The following is a 12,971-nucleotide window of genomic DNA, read 5'->3' as shown; positions in this document are numbered from 1 at the left end:
AGTATGTGATACTTGAATTCAATCTCCCATTGTACTGCCTAACAAAGATATGCACTAGTTTTCTGTAAATGATAAGCTGGGACAAACAGAACTAAAACACAATAAACAAAATTATGAACATGAAACAAGAACGCCCCACCATCATCATTAACAAAGTTACAGAACTGGGGGAGAAGACAAGATTATGTCCAATTTATATTAGAACTCTCCGAAGACTTAGGACGTTTGCAAAGTTGACTGTATGACTGTATACTTTCAGCTGACAACATTACTATATACCTTCAGATCATCAACATGTCTCTGTTTTTCTTCTAATGTTGACTTCAAATCTGTGTCCTTGATCTTGATGTCGGCATCCCGAAGCCAATGTCCGAGTTCCTCACATGACCCGTCATAGTTCTTCAGAGCTTCAAGTGCCTGGACCAGACCTTGCTGTATATCAGCCATCTTGCCCTCCAACCCTTGCCAGTCCTGGTCCAGTGTCTCCATCTCACGCTGGATGTTCCTCTGACCTTGGGCACCGGTCTGCGGCAAGGTCTTCTCACCATGCTGGTGTGTGCTGTGTAGCTTGGACTTGCCCTCACTCAGACTGGACTGTAGGTCCTGTGGATGGCAGCATACCGTAGAATGAAGAACAGAGTACCAGATGTCCTACACGGTCTTTTCATGTAAACATTTGGTAACGTAGAGTACAGAGTAGACTTGTGGGTGGTTGCAAGGTCAGGAAGAGAGTGTGTGAGTGAGCTCAGTTTTACGCCGCACTCAGTAATATTCCAGCTATATGGTGGCAGTCTGTAAATAATCGAATCTGGACCAGACAATCCAGTGATCAACAGCATGAGCATCAGTCTACGGAATTGGGATATGATGACATGTGTCAACCAAGTCAGAGAGCCTGACCACCTGATCCTGTTAGTGGCCTTTTATGACTAGCATGGGTTACTGAAGATCAATTCTAACCCGCATCTTCACAGGTGTCAGGAAGAGAAATAGAGTACCCAAACTGTGATAGGGAGTTGTATTGTAACCATTTACAACTGCATAACACATAGTGAACTCATGGTAGAAAGATCAAGAACAGCAATAGAGCAGACAGACGGTACACTTTACCTTCACTCTGTCCAGTCTGTTCTGTAGAGCTTGTCTGTCCCCGCTGACCTCAGAGCAGACAGCAAGCTTGTCCTTGGAGGAGGTCATCCAGTCCCGGCACTGTTGGTGATTGTCCTGATACAGCTGGTGTTGGTCAACATGCTCCTCCGACTGCCGCAGTTGAGTCTGTCACAGAGTGAGAGAGTGAGTGATGTGTTTACACTGTGATAACAAAGAATGTCTGCAGCATTATGTTGGCAGAAACCCCATTGGGTTACAGGTGCTTCGTGAGCTCAGGAATTGTGTTGACAAGCATGTTATTAGGGCAAATCTCAGACCCATGATTATCAGACACTGGCCCACCTACCCAGTGCATCGGATCACCAGAACATCGCAATATATGCCTCAAGAAACTGCATACTCACAGAACTATAGTCAGTGTAAATCCAACATATACATCAAGGCAACTTGACAATACAAAAGTTGATATGTCACTTGTATACAGATCAACACTGAAAGGATCAGCACTCATTACATGGAAGAGTTGCATCTATGACGGAAGAGTTGCATCTATGACGGAGGAGTTGCATCTATGACGGAAGGCTGCTCACTGAGACTACTAACCTGGGCTTGAGAGCGGAGCTGACTGTATTTCTGGTTGAGCTGCGTGAGTCTGTTCTGTACTTGACTGGAGGCGAGTGCTCTCCCCTTGTCTGTGATGCTGTCCACCATGGTCTGGTGAGACAGGATGTCCTGGTGTCGTGTCTACCAGGAGAAGGGAACACAAAACCAAGTCAGTTGCATGTCTACCATCACAATGTTTCAAACAAGTGACACAGGAAACACATCATTTTGGGCATTACACTATGCTACAGACAACAGTGCAGGTTGTCGAAATGGGAATACTTAATAAATCATGGCCAGTGGAACCAGATGACCACAGGTAAAAAGGGTCACATTTCAGAATTATACCCATTGATGACCACTTTCACACAGACAAAGCAATTGGGTCCACTGAAGTTCCTAGATTCTGTGGCCTGTTCTTCTGTGGCCTGTTTTACCTGCCCTGTCCCACATGTTCCACCCACCTTGTACTGCTGCAGCAGAGCCTTCTTCTCTTGTAGCGAGTTCTTCAGCTCCGGTTCAGCACTGACATGCCTCTCGGTATCACTGATCCACTTGTTGAGCTGATCAAAGTTTTCATCAAAGGAGGACCACTGCATGCGTGAGGTCTCCAGGTTGCGTTGTGTGTTGTTTAACTTGTCCTGGAACATCTCCCATTTGTCCCTCAAGGCACGCAGGTCACGCCGGATGTTCTCACGGCCCTGGTTTGATGTATTAGGGAACAGCTTCTCCCCATGCTCCAGTGCTGCATTAAACCTGGCAAGTCCATCCTCCTTGTTGCCCAGAAGATCCTAAAGACCAAACCAACTTTCTTACTGCTACCGTGGTGTAAACATATCACCAGAACTGAGGAAGCGTATGGGCCCAGGGGATGGGACCTAGGATGGGTGCAAGGACCCAGGTATGGGACCTAGGATGGGTGCAAGGACCCAGGGATGGAACCTAGGATGGGTGCAAGGACCAGGGAATGGGACCTAGGCTTGGTGCAAGGACCAGGGGATGGGACCTAGGATTGGTGCAAGGGCCAGGGGATATGACCTAGGATTGGTGCAAGGGCCAGGGGATGGGACCTAGGATGGGTGCAAGGACCAGGGGATGGGACCTAGCATGTGTGCAAGGACTAGGGGATGAGACCTAGGATGGTTGCAAGGACCCAGGGATGGGACCTAGGATGGGTGCAAGGGCCAGGGGATGGGACCTAGGATGGGTGCAAGGACCCAGAGATGGGACCTAGGATGGGTGCAAGGACCAGGGGATGGGACCTAGGATGGTTGCAAGGACCAGGGAATGGGACCAGTGACTTCAGTGAGTGAGTGAGGTTAGCCTTACATCGCTTTTAGCAATATTCCAGCAATATCATGGCAGGGGACACCAGAAATGGGCTTCACACATTGTACCCATGTGGGGATTAGAACCTGGGTCTTCAGAGTGACGAGCGAACACTTTAACCAATAGGCTACCCCACCGCCCAACACCAGAACTGACTAACGTTAATCAAGTTTTATCAAGTAGATCAGTAAAATCATACCATTACCTCAGTTACACCAGGCAAAGTGTTGCGATTTGATAAGGAAATATTTCCTGAGTTGAAACAGATGCTATTCCAGATCAGTAAAAAGCTAAGGATACTTTGCAATACATATGAGACAGCAATACTGGTATCATATCATGATGGATCCAGTATCCAGTTCCAGTGGCAAGAAACTGTTTGTACCTGTAGTTTGGCCAGTTTGAGTTGCAGAGCCTCCTCATCTCCGACCCCAGACTCACAGTCCTCTAACTGCTGCTGTGCATGTTCCAGCCATCCCATCACATCCTTCATGTTCTCAGAGAATGTTTCATGGTCGGCAATGTTGCTGTCACTCTTCTCACTCTGGTCCTGGAAGCAAGCAGTCAGTGACCACATGTCATATCTATGCTGCAGTGTTTTTACTGTGTTTATGTTTAGTAGATATTCTCTGATCAAGAGAAGTATTGTAGAACTATTACTTACCTTGACAGACTCTCCCAGAGTCTGGAACCTGTTTAGCAGTTGTGCTGCATGGGACGCTGTGCGGTTGTCTCCAGTGGAGCGGGAGATCTGACCAGCATTATCCTGGAGTTCCTCAAACTCTCTCCTTTAGCTGCAATCTCTGCCTGCAGTTCCTGTCATACAAAATACCCAAATAAATCAAGTTATCAACACTATACTACAAGTGGTTCAGTTAAAGGCCCCATCTTCAAACTACTAGTAAGTCATCCTGGCTGTATTGTGACTGATAACTGCACAGGTTACATATGAAAAATATACTGAGATATACCGGATGTTGTGGTCTTCCACCGGTTGAAATAAGGGGAGAAGGTACAAAGATTCCATCTAAAGCAAAGATTACAGATCTAACTTCAAGGATATAAACTCAGCGAGGAAAGCATCAACTAAACACCACGTTTTGTCTAATTACAGAAGAAGAAAAAGCCCTGTGAAGACAAACCCTGGTCAAGATGAACTGGTTCTATCTTTGTTTACGTCTTGACCTTTCACTGACCTTGAACTTGCTGCTGTTCATGTTTGCCATCCAGGTCTGATCTCAATGATGATTCGTTCCTCATCCGGGCCTCAGCATCCTTCAGCCACTGGCTCAGTTCCTCATACCGGCTGTCATGGTCTGTCCACTGCTCGATAGATGTCTCCAGCTTATTCCTGAACAGACAACTCACTTTAAACATCCCTGCATAATCTAAGGACCAGAACAGTGCAAATTGAAAGAAGCCTGAAAAGGTCTGACAGATAATCTAAAATTAAGGGCTGCAGAGAAATGAGCATTGTGCCTTTGTTGACAACATATCATTATAAATAACAGTCATCTTAACTTAATTTCCAACCAGTCAACATGAAACAGTATTTTGTAATCAATCTAAGGATGAAAAGAAAGGTTCTTGCTGTTCCCACAACATTAGAGCATGGTACTTACTGAGTCTGCCCAATCTGTCCTGCCAGGGTGTTCCACTCTCTGTCGACAGCCTTCTGCTGGGCCTCCAGCTCCTTCTGTTTGGACTTGGGAAGGACAGCCTTGATCTTCTCCAGCTGTGCCGCTGCAGCGGCCCTCTTCTCCTCCCCTTCCTCCAGTCCAGTCATCAGGTCCTTGATGGTGGAGAGTTTTGCCTCCACGCTGTAGCGGTCTCCTCCGATGTCGTCACACCATGAAACCTTCTCCTTGGCCTGGTTGAGCCACCGTGCCTGTTGCTGCTGGGCCTCCTGGCAGTGTTGTTCCAAAGTCCCTTGGAGAGAGTCCTCGATCCGCTCAGCTCGGCCCGCCAAAGCATCAAACTTCTTGGACATTACGTTGGCATCCTTGGCTAGGTTCGACATTTCTGAGGATGGGTATTTGGCTTGAAGTGACCGTGTCTTGGCTTGTATATCAGCCATTCTCTGTTTGTGCTGTGCAAATTCCTCTTGCAGTTCCTGAAACCAAACATGCATTCGAATGGAAGTTACCAAAATTAATAGAGAATATTACTGCTGTCTCTGTAATCAATGACTAAAGATACTCCAGCTGTAATTCCACCTTCCTCTATGAATCAGTAAGTGAATCATTGCTTACCTTTGATTCCATGAATCTGGCAATGATGTCATCATCACTGCCAGTCACGTCATCACATTTGGCGAGCCTCTCCTTCATCTTGTTCATCCACGCAGTTTCAGCATCAATCTCTTCCTGTAGCTGCTTTTGCTCATCAGAGAAATTGGACATGACAGACTCCAACTGACCGGCTGTTTCAGATGCATGTTCGAACTTTGCCGCGATATCCCGCATCTCCTGCTCCATGGCCGGAAGGTCATGACCTCCATTCAACTCACGAAGATCATTCATCTTCTGGCTGACCTCCTTGAGGACCTCTTGGAAGTAGGGAGCTTCTTCCTGCAGAGGGATGACAAGTGGGATAGGCAAGTGAGTGAGGGAGATTATTGCAGCATTAACTTTCCAGATATAGTTTAAGGTCAGGAATGTCATCTTAATTTCCTCCATGTTTCAGTATTAAGGTAGACTTGTCCATGTCTAATAATTGGGCTAATAGTGTATCACGATGTAACAACATACCTTGAACTTCAATAGCCTGCTCTCAACGCTGACGGCATCATCAAAGTTTTTGAGACTGTCATCCAGCTTGTTTCCCATTGAGTTGACCCAAGCTGCCACCTCATCCTTGCCGGACTGAAGCTGATCCCAGCACACCAGCTGGGCCTCCAGGTTCTCTCGGTGATCATCAATGATGGTCTGATACACAAGGAGGAATGCCATGATGATTGCATGTTTTATTAACAAAACTTTAATGATTCTGCATCTGTGTAAAAAATATTGGGACATATATATAAGTCAGTAACTTCTCACTTGAATACAACTTTATGGAGTAGATTACAGTTACCTTCCTTGTTTTTGCTGTACTCCATGGTAAAACATATAATGAAAGGCATGTAACTAGTTTCCCGCAACCCACCTTGTTGGCCATCTCCCACTTATGGTTGACCTCATCCAGATCGGCCTCAACAGGCTCACACTGGAAGCCAGGGACCTTGGCCAGCTCCTCGAGGAGCTGCAACCCCTTTGTGTTCATGTGGTCCAGCTGGGTCTGGTTGGCGTGCAGCTCAAACTCGGCATTCTGTAACACAGGACAACCTAAGTTACCATGAATAACAGATAAATAAATATATTTGCTTGTTTTGCAAGTATAATTCAATGGTACTGTTTGTTGGCATACAAAGAAAATATTACTGAGTACCACATGTAACTGTGAAACAGTCAATATCATCACAGTCCCCTATGTAGTTGTTTATAGATTCTAGCTGACTGTACCTTGTGCTGGTCAAGACTCTTCTTTACATCTGCTGGGTTGGAGAAAGCGATCTGTTGATTGACAAGTGGATCGACATCATCCAACACTCGGACCACACCTGTCTTGGCCTCGTTGTACTGCTGCCACAGATTGCCCACAGAGTTGAGGTACTGGTGTTTGTCAGCAATGGCGGCCTGGACGCCCTCCCACACCTGGTTCACCTCACTCAGCTGGGTCTGAAGGGCTGAGGCTTTGCTGGGGTCAGACTGCATGATCTGCCGACCTAGCTCACGCAGTTGTTCATACTCAGGATTGTTTGCGTACATGTCATCTCGAATATCCTGGAACAATGAAGATCAATGATCCACTAAGAATTACAACAACATAAATACATCAGTCAATGATAGTTTTCTGATGAATGTACCACAGTATCTCTGTTCACCCAACATTAAATAAGAACCATAAGGATGACATGGCTGTGGGACACTTCTTGCACCTCACCCGCACCTTTAGTTGAATACTTCCTTGGGGAAGAGAATGAAAGAGTGCACACCAACCACTAACCAGGGTAATACTACACAGCTCTGACAATGATATATATAGGAAATTTATTATTTTCATTAACATAGAATCTAGCACCTACCTCCACTTCTCTGATGAGTTCTTTCAGCCCCTGAAGGCTGGACTTGTCCACAGCAGCCGAGGCTATTCTATCCTGGATCTCCTGGAGCTTGAGGACCAGCTGATCCTTCTTCACCACAAAGTCATCACTGAGCTGTGCCAGTTCCCCGAGATGGTTCTCCTTCTGCTGGGCTGCCTCTGACACTGTGTCACACAGATGTTCCAGACTCTGCAGCTCCGAGTTGAAGTGAAGTGTTCGCTGAGTGGCTCGGTCTTTGATGATCATCTGGGAAGCCCCCATCAAATCATCCAGCCCATCTGCCTGTTTGTTCCAGCCATTCATGCTTGCCTTCAGCTCTGCGATCTCCCTCTTGATTTGGTTGACTTCTGCCTCTGTGAGGTCTGGAGACTGTAGGCGAGCCTGAAGGGACTTCAGCTTGGCCTGGGCTTCTTTGTGATCACCATTATACTTCGTCCAGCTGTCACACAGGTTTTCTCGGTTCTGAATTAGGTCCTCAATCTTAGTGTAACCTTCCATGATACGATCAAACCGGTCGCTGAGCACAGCTGCCTCATCCTTGGAGCAGTTCTGCATCATCTCCTTGAACTCCTGCTGCAGGGCTTGGAAGACAGGATCATGCTGACCGCACTCTCCCCGCAGTCCCTGAAACACAAGACACAACACTAAACATAATCATTCATCTTCATCGCAAATTGCATTTATCGTGCACTTCATGCCAGACTGTTATATTACTTCACAACACAAAAGGTGTGCAACACTAACCTGCAACTTGACAAGTTCATCAGCAACCTCATCAGAGTATATTTCACTCCCAGTGTCAAGTTTCCGCTGAATTTTCTTCACCCATTTCTCAAAGTCCTGCATACGACCATAAAAGTCGCGACGATGTTGTACAGCTGTAGTCAGCATCTTCTGCCGTTCCAGCACCCCAGTGTTGATGTCGTTCCAGATCTGTTTGACATCATCCTGCTTCTGCTTGAGCTTGTTGAGGCCATCTGGGCTGGCATATGGCTGCACCTGCTCAAACCGCCGCTGCAGTGCGTTCATCTGTGGCTGCTGACCCCGGACCTCATCCTGGAGGGCCTGCAGAAAGAACACACACACTGCTGTACTGTAGGACACACATGCACACGCACACACACACACACACACACACACACACACACACACACACACACACACACACAAGCATGCATGCATGCACACGCCACACACACAGAGAGTGATATAGCAACACACACATACTCCGCTGTAGGAACACACATACACTTCTGTAGCACCCAGTGTAAACAGGGCTGCAGTCGATAAGTAAACACTCTCAGTAAACAGCTCTGTAGTATACACTTTCAGTAAACAGCCCTTTAGTAATCATGCCCAGTAAACAGCCCTGCAGTAATCATGTCCAGTAAACAGCCCTGTAGTAACATGCCCAGTAAACAGCCCTGTAGTAATCATGCCCAGTAAACAGCCCTGTAGTAATCATGCCCAGTAAACAGCCCTGTAGTAATACTTCCCAGTAAACAGCCCTGTAGTAATCAAGCCCAGTAAACAGCCCTGTAGTAATCATGCCTAGTAAACAGCCCTGTAGTAATCATGCCCAGTAAACAGCCCTGTAGTAATCAGCCCTGTAGTAATCATGCCCAGAAAACTGCCCTGTAGTAATCATGCCCAGTAAACAGCCATTTAGTAATCAGCCCCAGTAAACAGCCCTGTAGTAATCATGACCAGTAAACAGCCCTTTAGTAATCAGCCCCAGTAAACAGCCCTGTAGTAATCAAACCAAGTAAACAGTCCTGTAGTAATCAGCCCCAGTAAACAGTCCTGTAGTAATCATGCCCAGTAAACAGCCTTGTAGCAATCACTCAGTAAACAGCCCTGTAAGCAAACACCATTAAAGTAAACATCACCTTATAGAACACACCTGCACTGTAGTAACTGTAGCTGACTGTAGTCATCTGCTTACCTTGGCCAGAGCCAGCTCGTGCTCCAGCACCTGGATGTCAGTGGTAGATGTGTTGGGATCCTGGGCAAGTCGGTTCTGAAACTTCTGAAGTGTCTCCATAAAGGTGTCTTGTTCTTCATCAAAGGCTGTCCATGCCCCGAACATCTTGTCCATACGATGTGTGCGTTCCTCTGAGGCTGTGAGGATGTTCCCCCATCTCCCCTGGATGACCTCCAACTCTCGGGGCATGTCTGGTTGCTCCATGAGGTAACCAGCCTCTGTGCTCATCTTCTCAAACAGAGGCAAGTGCTCCTCTGCTTCTTGAAGGAAACTCTGGTTATGAAAAAGAGACGACAAGGGATTTCACAAACTTGTATATAATTTGTCTTCTGTCAGTCCCAACTTTCACTTGACAAAACTGATGGAATCCTCAAACTTCAACTTACTTGTTCATAGATATATAATTACCAAACCTGATAATTGGTAGAAAATCAATAAATCTGACCTGATGGACATCGTACAGCTGGCGTGCCTCCTCCAGAGACCCACATTTAGGTGGCTCGGTGGCACAGTACTTCTCTGCCTTGACAATCCAGGGCAGCAGCTGCTCTTGCAGACGCTGGTACTCCTGCCAGTGGACGACATTCCCAGACAGGGCGGTGCTGCGGTCCTTGGCCCGGGCACAAAGACTCTCCCACTGCCTTCGCAGGGTTGTTAGCTTTGACTTCAGTGCTGCCGTCTCCCGGGACCGGAAGTTGTTGGATAGTCCACGCGCATCCTTCTCCAGGGTATCCAAGGTGATGTGGTTCTCGTACACCTCCGACGCGATAGCCTGGCATAAAGTGATAATTAAATCAATGTAAGAAACCCAAAAGTAAGTAACACAAAAGTAAGTACCCATCTTAATGCAAGAAACCAATGTAATGCAAGTAACTTACATAATGTAAGTCATCTAATTTAGGAATCCAACGTAATGTTATCAATGTAATATAATAAACCATTGAAAGGTTGGAAACTATCCCCATGAAATTAACTGACATGAAGTAAGTTAGTATCCTAAGTAACCATTCTAATGTAAGTAGCCATCCCAGAACAAGAAACAATCCTCATGTAAGTAACCATCTATGGATGCACGTCTGCTCGTTCATACCTCGGCCTTGGTGAGCTGCTGTTCTGGCAAGTCTCGCTTATTCTCGTATACTTCATTTAGTCTGGTCTCTTTCACATTCAGCCAATCACAGAAGTTGTTGAGTCTCTTGTAGTACTCGGACCACTTTGCAATAGTTGCCTCAAGGTCTGCCAGTTTAGCATTGAGACGCACCGACACATTCTCCAAGCGTTTGTCAATATCAGACATCTCAGTTTTGAGTGGTCCGCGACGTTCTCGACTTGCTCCCTCTGCCAGGGCAGCGTTCAGCTTCTGCATCTCCGATATGCTACCCTTCAGCTTGTTGAGGGTCGAGTGCAGCTCCTGGAGAAACATCCCACGACATGAGACACAGGGTGACATACTTCACACAAAATGCACAAGCAGTCAATCAGTAAACACAATGCAACATTCGGGAAGTACTGAAGAATTCCATTTTCCATCATATCTGAATGCACCTTAAACAGTTATATTGAATTATTAAACCATGAATTATCTACAACAATACATGTCATCTACATTATGTAACAGCCAGTCGAGTTCTCTGAATGACCATCAGTTCATGCATGTGCTGAAACACCTACCTTCTTGGCCTGGAGGTCCTTCTGAGCCATGTCCTGGCCGGTGGCAATCGAAGGCTTCTCCAGCTCCGACTCGGCCTTCTTCAGGTACTGCAGCAGTTGGCCCTTCTCACCCTCATACTGCTCCCAGCTCCGCACCGTTTGCTGCGGCCAAAACAACATATATACAGCAAACAACACTGGTTAAAACAGCAGCTGCTAGTTCAGCCATTGCCAGGCATCAACAACTGACAATCTCAGGAAAACACTCCATTGTCTTTTTGTCCTCGTATGTGGCACAACTAAGGAATGGAATGATACAACTGTAACAAGAGAGTCATAGGATATAACAGTCTATATATATAGATATATCCAGATCCAGCAAATGTCCTGACAGGTCTAACATGGCCTGATGTGACCTTCCAAGGTTATTGCCAGGGTGTCACACCATCAGCAAGTCAGCTTTTTCTCATGGGCACAATTGCACTGTGGGATAACTTCACACCATTCTGGTATCTGCCTTAACCCTCAGCATCATTCTGCCTGTTATAGACAATAACATTGCAGACATCATTTACTGGAAGTCGGCTTTGTGAATTGGGCCCTGATCTGCTTATACTACTTGAACACCTCAACTCCTTGCAAGGGAGATAAGCACTGCCAATCAAGATTGTTGGTGATCATAGCCAATCAATAACTTTACCTGTAGCACAGATGGAGGGGGAGATGATGGGGGACTGGTAACGAGTCAGGATCATTGAGGCTGGACTTAAGGAATGGGACCTATGTATATAGTTCTGCTTTCATTACCTGCAGTTTTGTTAGCTTGGCTCTTGCTAGTTCATTTGTGTCTTTCCATTTGCGTGAGAGGTCCTCCACAGTCTTGCTGACGAAGGAAGGTGCATTGCGTTCCCTCTGCAGTCTCTTCCCAGCTTCAATGTCGGCATTGATGTTGGGAGCCTCGGCTTCAAGCCTACTCATGATGGACTGAAACAGACAACCCAGGTGAGAGTACCACTTTCACATGCAGGCAGCACTACCACCTTGTCTACAACATCGACTACATCATCTACAACATCACTACATACAGCACGAAACAACATGCAGCTAGGAAGTGGAACTAAACTACAGGCATTTATCTTACAAAATTACAACAAACAGCATATTATGAAAATTAAATGATAAATGTCTAGTAATGTATCTTTATGACTGGATTTAACCAAACCCGTCTGCTAGGCCATGTATTTATGAAGTGAGCAGTCTGGCAGGACACCTAAACATGGTGCCTGGCCTGTACCGCCTGGAGGACTGGTGTTATCTTGGGGTTCCTTGTGTATTATTATATCAGTAACGACCTTAGTGAAGTCAGTGTATCATCTAAACAATGAAGATATGAAATGTAGAACGAAACTTAAATCCTTACAAGAATGGCAATGCCTATGAAACATTAATATCATAAAATGTGAAGTTTGATGGCAGGTGACATATTTCTTATTTCAAAGTGACTGCGGGTCTTTCCTTGATGTCAAAATACAAGGCGTGGACAGGAGAGCACCTCCATAATGAACACATCCACGAAACTGGAAAACAGCTGCTAAACTGTCTAAATTGTAGAGTGACTTTAACATATGAATTACTGGACACTTAGAATGCTACTCTTGTCGTAACATGCTGTGTTGTCCCTCTATACTTCTTTACAATGCTAGTGTATAAAACGAAGGTGAATAAATGTCTCGGGCCAGTGAATCCATGTCAAACCACATCTGACTTCAGTCAGTCAAATGAAACATTTGAAATTACCTATCTAAGAGAGTTACAGAATTACAAATGAGAATACAGACACCATTGATGTGGTGGGGGCAATGTGCCTCACTGTGACGGCCATGTGCCATGTGGACAATGTGATGGCTGCATCAGTGACTGTCCCAAGTCTCATGTACTATTGATCACGATGGTGAATATGATTGAATTAAGATTAATGAACAAGCAACTGCAGACATCACAGGAGTTATTCCCAGTCATACCCCCACGCTAACACGAGATGCCAGACAGCCATACCACGGCCCTGGACGGCCAAGCAAAATAAGAAGGAATAAGTAAAGGTTGACGGCTCACATGGTTACAGTAACGCACTCAGGTTAAGTAGCCGACACT

At 45.9% G+C, this 12,971-nt stretch overlaps 1 protein-coding gene across 1 annotated transcript in view; it reads right to left on the bottom strand.

Moving 5' to 3' along the window:
- LOC124279302 (nesprin-1-like) overlaps positions 1-12,971 on the bottom strand; it is a 93,139-nt gene that overhangs the window by 36,072 nt on the left and 44,096 nt on the right. The window contains 19 exon segments of the mRNA XM_046715114.1: positions 280-603; positions 1,111-1,275; positions 1,714-1,854; positions 2,178-2,504; positions 3,428-3,592; positions 3,707-3,830; positions 4,235-4,393; positions 4,665-5,155; positions 5,295-5,612; positions 5,793-5,969; positions 6,190-6,351; positions 6,546-6,866; positions 7,169-7,810; positions 7,931-8,251; positions 9,132-9,443; positions 9,616-9,942; positions 10,261-10,581; positions 10,842-10,982; positions 11,628-11,804. Coding sequence (XP_046571070.1) covers positions 280-603; positions 1,111-1,275; positions 1,714-1,854; positions 2,178-2,504; positions 3,428-3,592; positions 3,707-3,830; positions 4,235-4,393; positions 4,665-5,155; positions 5,295-5,612; positions 5,793-5,969; positions 6,190-6,351; positions 6,546-6,866; positions 7,169-7,810; positions 7,931-8,251; positions 9,132-9,443; positions 9,616-9,942; positions 10,261-10,581; positions 10,842-10,982; positions 11,628-11,804 — 5,115 coding nt within the window.

This window comes from Haliotis rubra, unplaced genomic scaffold (assembly GCF_003918875.1).
Source record: "Haliotis rubra isolate DU_JTF1 unplaced genomic scaffold, ASM391887v1 Scf25, whole genome shotgun sequence".
NCBI lineage: Eukaryota > Metazoa > Mollusca > Gastropoda > Lepetellida > Haliotidae > Haliotis > Haliotis rubra.
The sequence above is the reverse complement of the archived record's forward strand: the minus strand, read 5'-3'. Positions and strand labels throughout refer to the sequence as shown.